The sequence below is a fragment of the Podarcis melisellensis genome, assembly GCF_964234715.1.
Source record: "Podarcis melisellensis genome assembly, chromosome: 1".
NCBI classification, from domain to species: domain Eukaryota; kingdom Metazoa; phylum Chordata; class Lepidosauria; order Squamata; family Lacertidae; genus Podarcis; species Podarcis melisellensis.
In genome coordinates this window covers 85,185,883-85,202,847 of record NC_138528.1, presented here as the reverse complement: position 1 = coordinate 85,202,847, position 16,965 = coordinate 85,185,883, and the positions used below count along the sequence as shown (strand labels likewise).

General features: G+C 45.8%; 1 protein-coding gene across 3 annotated transcripts in view; it reads left to right on the top strand.

Moving 5' to 3' along the window:
• Positions 1–15,561, top strand: part of VIL1 (villin 1) — a 33,433-nt gene extending 17,872 nt beyond the window's left edge. For all 3 annotated transcript variants that reach the window (XM_081920297.1, XM_081920296.1, XM_081920298.1), the window contains 13 exons: positions 180–258; positions 614–712; positions 6,075–6,228; positions 7,583–7,683; positions 8,836–8,973; positions 9,331–9,489; positions 10,648–10,827; positions 10,999–11,144; positions 12,258–12,402; positions 12,914–13,102; positions 13,612–13,680; positions 14,509–14,646; positions 15,378–15,561. In XM_081920297.1, the coding sequence (XP_081776423.1) occupies positions 180–258; positions 614–712; positions 6,075–6,228; positions 7,583–7,683; positions 8,836–8,973; positions 9,331–9,489; positions 10,648–10,827; positions 10,999–11,144; positions 12,258–12,402; positions 12,914–13,102; positions 13,612–13,680; positions 14,509–14,646; positions 15,378–15,491 (1,711 nt within the window). In that variant the 3' untranslated portion in view covers positions 15,492–15,561. The remainder of the gene's footprint in view (positions 1–179; positions 259–613; positions 713–6,074; positions 6,229–7,582; positions 7,684–8,835; positions 8,974–9,330; positions 9,490–10,647; positions 10,828–10,998; positions 11,145–12,257; positions 12,403–12,913; positions 13,103–13,611; positions 13,681–14,508; positions 14,647–15,377) is intronic.
• Positions 15,562–16,965: the final 1,404 nt, after the last annotated feature.

Here is a 16,965-nt window from a genome sequence, read left to right as displayed (position 1 = left end):
TGGCTGTGAGGTTCTCTAGAAAACTGAATTCTGCAAGGTTTTATATATTGAATAGGCCCAGTCCTGATTTTTAGCTTTTAAGACCATTATAGTTTTGCATAATCTTCATCCCAGAGTGTAGACTAGCAACATCACTTTGGAGAGCTGGTCCCATGACTGCCCTCTTGTTCCTCTCCCAGAGTCTCTGAGATAGAAGGGAACCTTCTTATCCAAGAAGTTGCCATCCAGCCCCTCACCCAGGACCTTCTCAAGAATGAGGTAAGATTCATCCCTGGTGGATTAGTTGCACCATGACAAGCTTAAAGCGTAGGTTGGGGGTTGGAGAGAAGGGAAGACCAGAGAAGACATTATTCCAATGTCATCTAACACAGTTGTAGCCATTCTGCCTAGTGAGACTGTGGCCTTCCAGATGTTGCTGGACTACAATGCCCATCATCCCTGACCACTGACCATGGTGGCTGAGGTTGATGAGAGCTGGAGTCCATCAACATCTAGAGGATTACTGGCTACCCACCTATGCTGTAAGAGAGAGCCTGGTAATGGAAGAAGGCTATACTGGCCTAAACAGCTTCTTTGTAATGAAACAACTGGATCTTGTTTTGTCTCCTGTCAGGACTGCTTCATCTTGGACCAAGGTGGTGTGAAGATCTTTGTGTGGAAGGGTAGGAATTCAAGCAAGGAGGAGAAGCGGCAAGCGATGACACGGGCCCTGGTGAGTGAGAGGTTAAGGCAAAGCTGAGTCCATACAGTCTCATATCTGGGCAAGGACCTTTTGCAATGTTCTAGAACCTCTTGGAGATACTGGAATAAAGTGCCTCCACTCTCTCTTCTGCCATTTCAAGGGATCAAAGCCATTTTTGGCTCCATGATTCCAGATCTTGACTAATATGAATGCTACCAACTCTTTTCGATTCTCTGTCTGGATTTTGGACCAGGGCTTGGATATTACCTCCTGCCCACTTGCCTGTCTTCCTTTTAGCCTCATCCATTTCATAGGCTTAAGGAGGGTATCAGGGAAGCAAGTATATAAAACATTATAGTTTTGCATAATCTTCATCCCAGAGTGTAGACTAGCAACATCACTTTGGAGAGCTGGTCCAAAAAATAATAATTTAATCACAGTCCTTATAATGAAGCAAAGTGAAATCGTGGATAGCAAATTCTGTGAAGGAATTCTTCCACCAGTCCTCTGTTTAATGTTCCGTCAACAGAAAAAAATGACTGTACCAATGCAGACAAATGCCCCAATAAATTATATAAATTATGGTAAATTCTTGTTGGATATTATTCAACAGGACACCATTTGCAAAAAAAAACCAAGCAAACTCATGCTTTTTTTTTTACACCTTCCATTTTCCAGTTTGAAGAATATACAGTATTTAAAAATGCAGCAATTCTGTCTCGCATTGCATCTGCTACACTAGAAATCAGGGGTGCAAAAGACTGGAGCTCAAGCTAGTTTGTGTTCTACATTGTTTCCTTTTTAGCCTAAGTTAATGTAAGAGCATAAAGCCTGGATGAACCCAAAGCCATCTTTAGCCCTTCTAATTGTTGGAATTCTGGCCCGTCTCAGAGGTATGTGCCTATCTGATCAGGCACCGGCTGAATTCCTCAGACCTCCCTCCGGCGACTCCCGGCAGGAATAAACATACGCGAGGTCCGTTCCGGCGATTTTCCTCAGGCTGTGAGGAAAACACACCAACTGCTCCTCCTCCTTCTCCTCCCTGCATGCCCCCAGGGAGGGGAATCAGACACATACAGAAACGTATCTACATGTCTTTATTTGTGTCTTTAGCAGTCATACAGTAAAGATGTCTGCTCTCTTCAACAGACAGAGAGAAACTCCAAAAACACTCCACCCATGTACATCCTGTACAGGTCATGTGACAAACCTACTGAGCTAACATCCGGTGCTCAGTACAGAATGGACTGCCCCTTTGTTCCCATGGCAACAGTCACAAACTTCCTGTTTGGCTTTCCAGCCACAAGCAGCAGTCTTGGCTGCTATAGCCTTTGCTTGCTGCCGCATTGCTGCTTTAGAATAACATACTCCCCCTAAAGTATCAATGCGTGCTGCGAGCAAAGCGTCATCCAGAGAAGAAAACAAACAGTTGTTATACTTATAACATTCCCCTGTTGTTTCAGTTCCACCCTTGGAACTACCCGCCACTGGTTTTACCAATGTACCTCTCTGGTTGTGTGACTTCCAAGGAATGAGTGCTTCTGCATCACCTTGGTTAACAACTCTCTGTTGTGCCTTTGTCTCCGACTCAGACACAGCTTCAATCTGACCTTGGTCGTTTACAACAGCAACACATAAGTTAGCAAACTCTTGTGAATACCTCTTGGGTGGTACACCCTTCGTTGCTCTCTCAGACCTACGTAAGAGGTGCTGCTCTTCTCTGCTTTCTGGTTCAGCCTTTGGACTCTCTGGAGAACCAGTACTAAGCTTAATCAGTGGTTCATCCTCCTCTTCTGAGGGTCTAGTCATTACGTGAGATTTCCTCTCAATGACTGTGACAACTGAGCTGTCTGAGCTATCGCTGTCATCATCAGTACTACTGAACTCAATAAAATCAAGCTCATCATCATCATCATCAGAATCATCATCACCTGTGGGAAATGTTTGAACAATCACTCTCTCCTTTTCAGGAGCACGCTCTAGAAATTTTGTGAGAATCACCTTTCCAGATTCAGACAAAATTATCCTGTAGAGACCCTTTTCATAACCCACAAAAATGCCTCTGGCATTCTTTACCCCACCTGGAGCTTCTGTTCTCACATGAGACCCAAAAACCTTGAAATGGGCAACAGAAGGTTTTCTGTGGAACAGTTTCTCAAAAGGAGAACATCCCAACTCTTTTGAAAACTTTCTCAACCACGTGTAGCAATATGACATTAGTGACTCAGCCCAGTACTCATGTGGCAGATGTGAACTTAGCAATTGCGCTTCCATTCCCTTTTGCAATTCTTTGTTCACCCTAACACAAACACATTTGTTCCAAGCTTGTTCGGAACTAGCAGTTTTGTGTCTTATCCCTTTCTTCTTCAGGAACCTCTGGAACTCCTGTAAAAGAAAAATTGGCTTCTCATCTGTGCAAAGACAATCTATGTCAGCATCATGCATGTTTTTAACCTTGTCACAAAACTCTTTAAACCTTTCTAAGGCTTCTTTCGGCCTCTCCAAAAGATAAATCCAGACAAAACCTGTGAAAGAATCAACACATATTAGGTAATACTTTGCATTGCCTCTAGATGGTGCTAAAGGACCAATCACATCAGCATACACCCGCTGAAAAGCCTTGTCGACCCTCGAGGTCACCTGCTTGGTGTTCTTCTTGGCTACACCTGCAAAAGAGATCATGTTAGAATCACAAGAATTACATTTCATGTAATCACTTTGATCAAAAGTCAACAAATACAGTCCATCTTTCTCTTTGGCAGAAAGATACAACTCTCCATCTTTGTAGATCTCGCAGTTCTCAGCATCATAGGACAGTTTTAGTCCCTTCTTGGCAATCTGCGAAACACTGAGCAGATTGTACTTCAAACCTGGAACCAAATAAACATTGCTTATAGTCAAGTTCAGACTTTCAAGATACACAGTCCCAATTCCGGTCGCTTCCAGCTTTTGACCGTTGGCTAGTTGCACAGCGAAGCTTTGCTTCTCAAACGTAGAAAATAGTCCTCTGTGTCAACACATATGCTGCGTGCATCCGGTGTCTAGGATAAAGAAGTTTCCCACCTCTGGTGTGGCTTTTAGCGACATCAAAGCCTTTGCAGTCTTTGCCTTTGGCTTGGTGTGACTTTTGTCTGACGCCTCAGACTTTGTGGAGCTCGCCTTAGCTCCTCTGTTCTTACGTGGCTTCTTGCAGTACCGCTGAAGATGCCCAGTCTGGTCACAATTGTAGCATCGGACAACGTTTAAAGCTACAGCGTCTCCTCCAGTAGCTTCAGCAGTGGGGGCGTTAGAACTCCGTTCTTGGCTCCCCCTGTTCTTGACTTCCAGGGCGGCAAGTCTGTCATGTTCATTCAACACCACGGCAAAGACCCTCTCCGAAGTCAAATCCGCTGCTGGGAGAGACCCCAGCTGACTGGCAACTGTTTTGTAAGTCCGATTCAGGCTGTTGATCACCATGAAGCAAAACACTTCCTCCTGCAGACGGAAGTTACGTTCCACCATCTGTTGACGCAGAAATTTCATTTCCGTCAGGTGCGCTTGAACATCTCCATCAGGTGCAAGCCTTAGGTTGGTCAGCTTCTCAAAATACAGCAACGCTGAAGAACCTGCATCTCTCTGATGTGTCCTTCTCAGCGTGTCCCAAACATCTCTCGCGTGGCCTAAATCTTGTATGTGGATCAGCTCCGAATCTGACACGCACAGAATTATAGCAGTTCTGGCCTTTACATCCTGTGACTCCCAAGCACGCGTTGGTGCTGCTGGAATGGGATTTTCAATCACCCCAAACAGTCTCTGATTCCGCAGCAGGGCCTTCATCTTGATAGACCAAGATGCATAATTGTCACTGGTCAGAAGGTCTGGAGTAGGCAAACCTCCCTCCCTCTTGGCATCCATCTTGAGTCCTTGCATTGACTCTCAAACACAAGCCTCTAAAATCCAATAGCTGGCTTGTTTACACTCTGTGCCACCTGGCAGCTCTCAACGCTGGCTGCATTGGAAATTTCCAAGAGCTCTTCAGACTCTGAAGACAAAACATTCCATTTTAACTTTCACTTCTCCTCTCTGAGGCATGGCCTTCACTGAAGGGCGTCGCTTAGCAACAGTGCATTCCATCCCTTGGACAGGATTAACCACAGGAATGTTTGGAATGCGGTTTCTCTTTTGACTGGAGCTGTTTTTCCCAAACGTTTCTCCCCGTGAAGCAGAGAATAACTCAATCTGCATTCACACTTCTAAGCCCGAAAATCTCATACCTGGGCTCCGTTGCTTGGCTTTCAGATTCTTCTGGTCAGCTTCTGGCTGCAGAGAATCAGCCTTCTCACCTCAGGCTTCCATGGAGGCCACTTCTTGATGCAGAGGTCGATGAAAACAGCAACCGGCGTCTGCTACCATTGTTGGAATTCTGGCCCGTCTCAGAGGTATGTGCCTATCTGATCAGGCACCGGCTGAATTCCTCAGACCTCCCTCCGGCGACTCCCGGCAGGAATAAACATACGCGAGGTCCGTTCCGGCGATTTTCCTCAGGCTGTGAGGAAAACACACCAACTGCTCCTCCTCCTTCTCCTCCCTGCATGTCCCCAGGGAGGGGAATCAGACACATACAGAAACGTATCTACATGTCTTTATTTGTGTCTTTAGCAGTCATACAGTAAAGATGTCTGCTCTCTTCAACAGACAGAGAGAAACTCCAAAAACACTCCACCCATGTACATCCTGTACAGGTCATGTGACAAACCTACTGAGCTAACATCCGGTGCTCAGTACAGAATGGACTGCCCCTTTGTTCCCATGGCAACAGTCACAAACTTCCTGTTTGGCTTTCCAGCCACAAGCAGCAGTCTTGGCTGCTATAGCCTTTGCTTGCTGCCGCATTGCTGCTTTAGAATAACACTAATAGCCAAAGCAGGTGGTGAGGGCCAACAGGACTAATGAGAAACAAGAGGAAGCTACCATACAACAAAATAGAGCTTTAAAAACCAACAAAATGTAAGAGGCAACACTCCCCCCCACACACAAAAAAACCACATCCCGACCAATGAGGACCAAGCATGCTCAGTAACCACAGAATGCTGAATGTTAGTTGAAAAAGAAAACTGGTGGCAGAGGGATGGAATGGAGCGTTCTACTGGGGGCATTGCTGGCTGGCTGGCTGGCTGGCTGGCTGGCTGGCTGGCTGGCACCATGTACATGAGCACTGCTATTATAGTAGGCAAGGAATACACTTATCATTTTTTGTTGCAGGCCCCAGGTGTTAAAGAGATAACACTGGGCCTGTTGAGGGTGATAGTCTAGGATACTTCCAAATATGCTCTGTTTAATGAAGTCTCTGTGGAGTCCTTCCTCACCTTGTTGTGAAAGTTGCTCTGTTCTGGTCTTCTCTTTGTCACCTCAGGGTTACATGAAGGCAAAGAACTACCCACCCAGCACCAGCGTGGAGACTGAAAATGACGGTTCTGAATCTGCTGTCTTTAGGCAGCTCTTTCAGAAATGGACTCTCCCCCATCAAAGCACTGGCTTTGGCAAGACCAACACAGTTGGGAAAATAGGTAAGTGCTGAAGCCTGATCAACTTAGTGGAGCTGATGGTTTAGAGGCTGCTTCTGACAGGTATGGGCCCCACAAGAAGAGGTGGGAAAGAATGTTGTTTTGGCCTGTCTCTTTTGTGAAAAGGCAGATCAGTCTGTTCTGTGTCAGTTTCTGTGTTCATTCCTCAATTCATTCTCTCCTGTTTCTGTATCAATTTGCAAAGAAATTTGAAAACCCACAGTTTCAATTTGCAAAGAAAATTGAAAATCCACAGTTAAATATGTACATAAGTACAGTGGTACCTCGGGTTACAGACGCTTCAGGTTGCAGACGTTTCAGGTTACAAACTCTACTAACCAGGAAGTGGTTGCTCCAGGTTAAGAACTTTGCCCCAGGATAAGAATGGAAATCACACACCAGTGGCGCAGCGGCAGCAGGAGGCCCCATTAGCGAAAGCACGCCTCGGGTTAAGAACCGTTTCAGGTTAAGAATGGACCTCTGGAATGAATTAAGTTCTTAACCTGAGGTACCACTGTACATAGTTAATATGGGCCATATCTGCACAATACCTTAAAAACACTATTATACCACTGAGAGCCATGGCTTTTCACCGAGGATCCTGGGAACTGTAGTTCATTAAGGCTGCTTAGAGTTGTTTTTATTCGACCCCTCTTCCCCTCACAGAGGTGCAGTTCCCAGAGTCCTTTGGGAAGAGGAATTGGTTGTGAAACTGTTCTGGGAATTCTGGAGCTAAAGTTCTGCCAGACTCATTCTTGTTTACACACACACACACAAAAACCCCACTACGGAGGTCTAGTGCAGTGGTAACCAACATGGTGCCCTCTAGCTGTGGGATTCCAGTTCCTGCCATCCACAAGGTGCACAATGAATGGCCTGTAATGGTTAGGAATGATGGGAGAGCACCACACTGGGTAATTGTAGCCTTGAATGTGGGTTGAAGGAAGCATTTATTGTGAACCCCCTCCTTAATATTGGCAGCATCCTTGACACGAGCTGCTGAGGGTTTGTGTTGTCTATGAACAAACACACCTTTAGAATGAAACGTCGTTGTTGTTGCTGCTGCTGTTAAAATTTGCATACTGCCCTGCATCTGACAAACCCAGGGCAGTTCTCAGCAGAATCCCAAATGTTGGGTTTTATAAGCATGTGGGTTGCTATCCTCTGCTTTCTGGTGTGGAAACCATACATGGTGGTGCCTCCTTCCTGAAGGAGTAACACATGCAGTTTCCATCCATCCCATCAAAGTTTATTCTTTAGCTTGTAATTGCCCATCCTTGGGGCCACACGGTCCCTCAGATGCAGATGTGCTGGTTAAGACCAAACCTACCTACTTTCTTCCCTGGCTGCCCAACAGCCAAAGTAGAGCAAGTGAAGTTTGATGCCACCACTCTCCATGCCAAGCCGGAGATGGCTGCCTTGCACAAGATGGTGGATGACGGCTCTGGAGAAGTAGAGGTGAGGACAGTGCCATTTTTCTAGAAAAAGAGGTGCCAGAAATCACCACATGCTTGTTCTCTTGTTATGGCAATGGTGCCCACCTGAGAGGTGCCAGAACTGAGCTCAGGAGAGTTTTGGCCTGGGGGGGAAAAGCCCTGGGTAAGAACCAGGCCCACCCAAGTCCCCACCCCCTTTTGGCTTTGAGTTTAGTGGGATAACCTGTTGTGAGACACAAGAGCACAAGAGAGGTCTATCTCAAAGGCTTCCTCTTGGCCTCAGCTCTGCAAATATGCAAAATGAATTGCCATGCTAGCATTATGAAAGTAGAGCTGGAGTTAAAGGTGAGCAACTGCAATAAATCTGGCAGGACCAGCCCCAAACTAGCCACACCTTTTGAACCTGTGGCAACAAAAGGACTGAAAATCTCTTTGGTTACAGCTGTCCAAATTTGCCTTTCTGAAAGGAGGACAAGCTGCGAAATTATATCCAGTGCCAGTGACTTGGCTAGTTGGGGAACAGCAGCATGAATGCCACATAACATAAGGCCCTGGACACTTTTGAGAGGAAGGGTGGGATATAAATTCAATACGATTCAATTATAGCTTTGGTAGGGCTGTGGGGTATGCTTTGGTGCTCCTTAGGTTTGTAGGCTCGGGAAGGTCTTTGCCCTGGGCTCACCAAAGGCCCTGTAAGGACAACATCAGCAGGAATGTAAGGGAACTGAGGACCATCTTCTTCATCACTACTTCTTTCTCTGGGACTTCACAAGGCATCACACAGTAAAGTTGAAGCATATCACCATAGCCATAAGGACTTGAAAAGTGATGCTTTGGTGGTGTTTTAAATGAGAATCGAGTTCCTTAGAAGACTGAATTCTGTATCCAGTGCCACATTTCCTTCCACCATCACCCCAAATGTACACAGTTGAGAAATTCAGATATACACCACTACTCTAAGGGCTTGCTCACACTTCCATTTGCCCTCCTGTTTTCTCCCAGGAAATCTCAGAATCTGCAGTGTCCAGTTATGATGGACCTAACTGCTAACTGAGCTAACTTTGCCAAGCACTATATTCCTGGCTATACTGAGGAAACCTCCACCCACCAACCCCTGCCTACCCCTTGAATGTCTACTACTACCCTGTTGCTCATCTTCCACTTGCCTTGACAGGTCTGGCGAATTGAGAACTTGGAACTGGTACCAGTGGAGGGTCGCTGGCTCGGTCATTTCTACAGCGGCGACTGCTACCTTATCCTCTACAAGTATCTAGTCTCCAGTAAAATGCACTACATGATCTACATTTGGCAGGTGAGCAGGTGGAGGTGGGCAGGAGGGATTACGTCAAAGGAAGCAGAGTATAGGCCAAGGAGATGGAGAGAGAAGAAAGACCTTCCACATGTCACCAAGGAGCAGTAGAAACCATTTGCATGTTCAGAACAACAACAACAACAACAACAACAAGTACTAGAAATTTGCCTTTCCAAAGGAGTCTGAAGTTCTCAGGACCCTAAAGATGCCACTGGATTCTGTTGTAAGATGCTGTGTTCCATTGCTCACAACACAGTCATGAGTTTTGAAGTTCTTTCTCCATTGAATTGTAGCTGAGAGACAGTTGGAACTGTACCCCAGCCTTTTAAGTCAGCCTACTCTGTTGCTGCTTTCCAGGGTCGCCATGCCAGCCCCGATGAGATCACTGCCTCTGCTTACCAGGCTGTCATTCTGGACCAACAGTATAATGGTGAACCTGTGCAGGTGCGAGTGACCATGGGCAAGGAGCCTGCTCATCTTATGGCCATCTTCAAGGGACGAATGGTGGTATATTCGGTGAGCACAAGAGGGAGAGACTCGGTGGTTAAAATTGCCTCCCTTTCCATTTCCCAGCTGTACAATGGGGAGCAAAACAGATACGAGACAGGAAATCCAAAGAGAACTTTAGAGTATCTGGTGGTGGCTCTAATTTTGATCAGAACAATAGTTCTAAGGAGGATTTAGGTTTTGCATCCAAGTAGGTATTTTTTTTGGGGGGGTAACAGGCACAATACAGGTTCCCTTGTTTCCCCTCCCCCAGTGGAGATAATCATAGTTTTGGGGATTGGGGAGCAATTTAGACTAGGAAAATCACAGAGAAGTGAACACTTGCTCCACCAGCAGCACTTCTCCAATCAAAATCTGAGATGCCAGAGGGGCTTTAAATAATAATATTAAAAGCCCACTGGGAGATCAAAACACATCTTTCCCACTTCACATGTCTTTTGGTCTCAAAGCTTCCTAATCTGGAGTTATACCACTTCAAGGGAGTTTTATGACAGGCTGTATTCTTGTTGTCACTTTGTAAGCTGCTTGTGGTTGAGCACTCCACCACTTCCTCATCCCTTTTCCTTTGGTGGCGGTGCTTTGTATATTGAGCGGATGTGACCCTCCTGTCAGATTTCAGAAAGGGGAGGGGAAAATATCCCATTCGTTCCATGCCCTGAACAGGACAAGGAGCAGCCGGTTTAAGTTCCAGTGGCAGAAAAGGCTACTGTGGAATGGGAAGCTGTCAAGGCAAAGGGGAACCTAGAATGCGTCAGTCACAGAGTGACCTGACCTCATCTGTGTCAGGAAAGGGGCCTTTTGGGACCAGTTCCTATAGTTCTGCAGTGGAAGGTGAAATAATGGATGGGACAAAGCTTGTACAAAATAGTTTGTCTCTGGGGGAGGGTTGAGGCTTAATGAATAGATCTTGCTTTCAGGCAGTCCTATGACCTTTATTTGGGATGATATAACCAATGCACTGGGCTTTGGAGTGCAGTGATGCTCATGCTCTATAGAAGCATGGCTGAGAGGCTGTGGAATTCCTCAACACAGCACCCATTCAGAAAGTGTGCATGAATTTTGCATAATTTCTCTTGCTCTTGTAGTATCCAAGCCCTAGAAGCCTGGAGTGATGCCTGGACTCTCATAGATGTCTAAATTCTTTTTCCCCTTCCTCCTTACACCTAGGGTGGTACCTCCCGAGCTGGCAGCACAGCTCCAGTGCCCACCATCCGCCTTTTCCAGGTGCATGGGACCAACGAGTTCAACACCAAGGCCTTTGAGGTGCCTCCCCGGGCCTCCTCCCTCAATTCCAATGATGTCTTTATCCTCAAGACTCAGAGTTGCTGCTACCTCTGGTATGGGAAGGTAGGCATCCTTTCCGGGAGAAGTGCACGGCTGGTGGGTGATTTGGAGGCTGAGGGCACTAGCAAGTGTGATCCAGAACAAACATCCTCAGCTTTGGAAGAGGGAGTGGAATTTAGTTAATTGAAAGGCTGACCCAACCCCCACACCACAGTCTGGTTTTCCTTCCTGCAGGGCTGCAGTGGGGATGAGAGGGAGATGGCCAGGAGTGTGGCTGACCTGATCTCCAAGACTGAGAAAGCAGTGATCGCAGAAGGACAGGAGCCTGCGGAGTTCTGGATTGCGCTAGGCGGGAAGTCCCAGTACGCCAACAACAAAAGGTAACATCTGGCACCTGGGCAAGGGGCAGTGCTAGCTGCCTGCATTACACCACTGCAGGGGCAGTGCTAGCTGCCTGCATTACACCACTGCAGGGGCAGTGCTAGCTGCCTGCATTACATCATCAGAGCAGCAGATGTGTGCACACCATGGCTACCAGAATGCATGGCCTCCACTGACTACCTTACAGCTGATCACTTGGGCAAGGGGCCCTTTCCAGGCATGCTGGTTGCCGAATACTGTGAGGCAAGGAAGCCAACCAGCCCAGGCCACCAACAAGGCAGCATAGCTGCTACTGAGGCTTCCAGTCGGGGGGGGGGGGCTAGAACTGCACCAGTTTGGCACCGATTTGGGGTTCATAGTTAATATAAAGCATGAAGCCTGTGTTTGATGTATCAATTGCTCAGTTTATGGCGTGCTGCAAAATGCTGGGATTTTGCTGTAAAAGACGTGCAAACCTTTGGTACACGTTTGGAACAGGATTCCAAATTTGGGGGTTCATAGTTAAATTTTCTTAGTGTGGTTGCCATCTCTCCCAGCCTCCATTGCCTGAAATGGCTACTTCACACTGGCTAATGGCAGGGCCGGTCCTGCCTAGGCAATGCACTCTTACACGCCAATCCTTACTCTCCTAATGCCAAAGTCTGAATTGGATGGAAGAAGCCACAGCCTCCATCTCCACTCAAAATCGGAAGACTCTGGTGGCTTTTTAAGGCATGTGCGAGAAAACCTCAAGTGTCAGTTTCCCTCCCTACAAATCCACTTTCAGAGGGTGGTTATTTTAGAGGCAAGTGGCAATGAGTTTCAAGGGGAAATGAAACCCTTGCACACCCTTTCTGGCTGCTTCTCTACTCTAGATTGATCCAATCCAGCCTTTCTCAACCTGTGGGTTCCCAGATGATGTTGAACTACAACTCCCATCACCCCAAGGCCAGAGCTCAAGGATGATGGGGGTTGTAGTCCAACAACATCTGGGGACCCACAGGTTGAGAACGGCTGCATCTGATGTGGCCTGGTAGAAAAGCTGGATATATGGCTTTTTCTCCATGTGCTTGTGCTTGCAAATAGGGAGCTGACCTGCCACCTGACCTGTCTCTCTCCCTCTTTTTGTGCAGATTACAGGAGGAAACAATTGCCATCGCACCTCGGCTCTTTCAGTGCTCCAATAAGACGGGGCGCTTCCTTGCCATGGAGATCACAAATTTTACTCAAGATGACTTGGAAGAAGATGATGTGTTCCTACTGGATGCCTGGGACCAGGTGGGTCTGAGGTGGGGGGTAAAGAATGAATAGGGAGAGGAAGCATTTGCTGCTCAATGAAGCACATTGGCAATGAATGTCCCCACCCCCCGTAATAATGCTATTGAATTTTACTTTCATGGCTAATATTGCACACTGGAATTTCTTTACAGCTTTGTTCGCGCACACACACTTCTCATCTGATATAATTACTATGCTATATTAACACTCCATGCAGCTTATGACGAAACCTTGTCTTAACCAACTGGTTAGCCTTTAAAGTGCCACAATTTTGTTGTTTTTGGGGTAAGAAATGAATACCACTACCCCTCTAGAAACTGTTAGCTAAGGTTCCCTAAGGATTAGGGGGTTATGGTCTGCCACAGAAGCTTTAAGTCTACGGTTGAGAGATATACACAGGCAAACACAAACTCAAGGGCAGAATTCCCTGAACCTTTCTCCCTTTTGATCCAGCTACCGGCACATGAGCTGCATGTCCACTTCCATTCATAAGAGCTTTTTCTCCGGCCAGGTTTACTTCTGGATTGGCAAAGATGCAAATGAGGCTGAGAAGGAGGCAGCAGCTGTAACGGTGCAGGAGTACCTGCGAACTCACCCGGGTGGACGTGACCTTGACACTCCCATTGTGATTGTGAAGCAAGGCTTTGAGCCTCCGACATTCACTGGCTGGTTCCTAGCATGGGACCCCCTCAAAGGGACAGTAAGTGACCTAGTGGCCCTTATTCTTTCAGGTCTAACAAAAGGCAGCTGAGAAGACCACGTCGTGCAACAAAGGTTAATCCCATGTGAATTCAAACACACCTGTTTGAAATGTGTAGAAAACATTACTTTCCCTCTAATTGCTCTGCCTTGTTAGAACTCTCCTCTAACCTTCCAGATGTTGTTCGATTACAGCTGCCATCATCCTTGACCTTTGGCCAGGTGGACTGGAGACGATGGGAGCTGGAAGCACGTTAGCCACCCCACCTTCAGATTTTCATCAGAATTAGCTTTCATGAACTTTCAACATGCTGAAGTGTAGCTAGCTACATCCAGACTGTCTGTATCCACAAATGATGATGAGCACGTAGGTTACCAGGCTTAAGATTCAGCAGACTTCTCTCTAAGGAATCCTATTTTAACTCTCTAGCCTTCAGTCAAATCAAAATGTTCATGTGTGTGTGGGTAGTCTGGTAACTCCCAGGGTTTTTGTGGTCTATCTTCATGCAGGAGAAGAAATCCTATGAAGAGTTAAAAGCTGAACTCATAGATGAGGACAACCTTGGCCAGATCACTTCTGTAAGTATTACTGAAGAGTGGGATAGAAAGCAGGGAGGAGAACACGTGTTTGATCATATACAAGTGCAGGTGGCACAGTTGCCATTTAATTCATAGGAACAATAGGACCCAAGTTCATTTTATAGCAGTAACTGCTGTGTAGCTTTTCATGCCTGTACCATCTGATTGGGGGATGTAAGGCCTTCTTTTAGTTATTTCAGTATAAAAGGCTGCAATACTTACTCCAGAAAAACTTCCCTTTAGAGGGATAGTTAAGTATGGTAACAGCTGAGGAGCAACAGAGTTGCATTCCTCTTTAAGGATGAGGTTAACTGCTTGTAGAGGACATTGCCCACAGCATGCCCTCTCCACCTCCCTCACTGTTCCTCTGATGTTGTAGTGACTGACCTTCTTGCAGCACCTTAAAGACAAGAGCATTATGGCACAAGTGATTGTGTACTAGACTGTTTCTTCCGCAACAGACCAACATGTCCCTTCCAACTCTGCAATTCTTATTCCTCTGGATGGCGCTAGAATTTTTATTTTTAAATTCCTTTCTTACAAAGTGCACCAGAACCCACAATACTGCATTTTAGATCAATAAATTGATCTAAAACAGTTCAGTTTACAATGCCAATTTACCTTCCCTCAACTGAGTGCTATTTTTCTAGAAAAAGAGGTGTTGGAACTCACCATGAACACCTCCCTTGTTCTCCCATAATGGCAATGGCGCCCACCTGAGAGGTGCCGGAACTGAATTCTGCTGAGGCTGAAAAATAGCCTTGCCTCAACTCTAGATACAAGACACATTTGAGCTTTGGGGATTCCCCCTTCCAATTTCTCTTTCAGGAAATCCTTGATGCAAAAACAGTTTTCACTGCCAACACAACCTTGGGAAATATCTCAATGTCAACCTACCCTCTGGAGAAATTGATTAATGTGTCTGCAGAGGAACTACCCAGCGATGTAAACCCCAGCAGGAAGGAGGTGAGATCCCAGGGCTGCATTCACATTTCTCATGTTTATTTATTGCATTTATATCCCGCCTTTCCTCCAAAGAGCTCAAAGTGGTGGTGTATGCAGATCTTGGCACAGCTTAATCTCACATCACCAAATCCAGATACAGAATAGGCTAGCATATGCTAAATCAGGGCTACAAACATCATGGGTGTAGGAATAAAAGCTTGCTAATGTGCTGAAGCATTTGATATGCACAGTTCCTTTCCATAGCCATCCCCATCTGCCCCAATTAATATTAGGTTGTATTCAAGATAGTAGGCTGGGAGACCATCAGCACAAGGATTTGTGAGCGAGAGATGGAACATTCCCTCCCTCTTTTCCCCATGTGCTCCCCCCTAATCTGTTCTGGTGGTTCCCCCGATCCTCCAGAGCTGATTTGGAGATTGTGTGTGAGAAGGAGGAGGAAGAAAATTTGTGCCAATGCTAATTTGTGCACTGGTGTAAAAAGTTAGCTGAATACCTCCCACTGTTAATTCATTCTGAACCAGCATAAAGTGGCAACAACTTGAGGAAAATACAGAACAATCTCCAGTTTCCTTAGACTTCTTCTGAGCATGCCATCTTGTCTGAGTGTTATCAGGCTGTGCCCCCAAATACTCACAGGAAATCTGGACATAGTGTTTTCACTACATTGTGTTACCTTTATGATTGGACTTGTGCTCTCTCTCTCATCCTTGCCCTTTCCCCCCATCCCATAGGACTACATATCAGATGAAGATTTTCTTGCTGTCTTTGGAATGTCCCGACAAAACTTTGCTGCCCTTCCTCAATGGAAGCAACAGACTCTCAAGAAGGAAAAAGGACTTTTCTAAAAATGTAAACTTTCTGCTGTCATTGCCTCAAAGTGGATATTTTTACTTAAAATAAAAATAATTCCAAGTTTGTTTGGAGAGTCCCAGAATGAACAATCAAGCATTTTCTGCCACTGGATTATATGCAGCAACAAAGGGGATTTTATTCATTAACCCTACAGGTGGTCAAATTCTGAGTTACTAGAAACACAGGGCAGCCCAGGCAGGAAAAAGGAGCCTTTAAACTTGTGTCTGCCCACTTGAGTATCATCTTTCTCCACCTATGAAATGAGGTAGTGATTTATTCTAGTGAGTCACCAACACCAGGCTGTCTTGTAGCTGATCACGCCATTTCCCCCTTGATCTTCCCTTCTCTGAATTCCTGAATAAAATTTGGCACTTCCACATTGTTTTCCCCAATATGTCTGCAATGACATCACTAAGATCTACATTATGTATGCTCAGTGTTGACAAATTTCTGCAGTTTTGTTTTACCAACCCCAGTATTATACTATAGGGAGGAGTCCCCCTACCCCGCCCCTGTGAAACAGGAATTGATGCAACTACATTTCCACACAATTTTAAATTGTTTCTTTACATACACACCACTTTCCATGGTTTTTCTCTGAACGCAGAAGTGTAGAGTGAATTCCAATTCGCCTGCACACAGAAGTGTGGTTTGTGATCACATTTAGTGGGCTAGGGCTAATCATAGGCAATTCAAATAAATTTTGTAGAAAATTCATGACTGCAAATTCCCATTATTCAATAATCACACATGAAAATGCTGACAACAGGACTATCAACTGCAGTTACTTCCATTTATCAGGCTTTAAGCAATGAATAGAACAGCAAGCTGAAGTTTCCTTAATGAAAAGTATTCCACATGGCTTACCATACGCATTTTATAATGCAGATACATAGGTCTTCAAAATGAGGATCTGCCCCCACTTGAGAAGCAACTTACCACACCTTACCTTACAGGACAAAAGCAGAACTAGGATGGATTTTCCACAGGCAGTTGCTAATGTGTCTCAAGGAGCTAGACTTTGTTCAGAGAATGCTTTATACCTATTCCATACTGGCAGAAGTAGTGCTTCATTTCTCTGAAGGGAAATGCAAGAACAACTGCACATTTGGTGGCCTGGTGACTTTCTGAGAAAGTCAGCTTTCTAATGCACATTTCTTTCCTCTATGGATCAAAATGGCTTTTTGAAACGTATCTTCTCAAATAGATTTACGCTTAAAATGAAACTAAGCCAAGCACACAAGGGATTGTAGCAAAAGCCTTTATGCAAGCAGGACTTCTCCTTCCTCTCCTCTCCCCATATGCTCTCAAAATCTTCTCTGAGAGTCCTCCAACCCTCTGGAGTAGATTTTAAGGGTTCGCGGGGAGGGGGGGGCTAGAGGGGAGAGGAGGGGAAAACTCCATTACGCGAGCGGAAGCCTGCTGTACTAGCAAAACAGCTGCGTTGGATACAAACACCAAGGAATG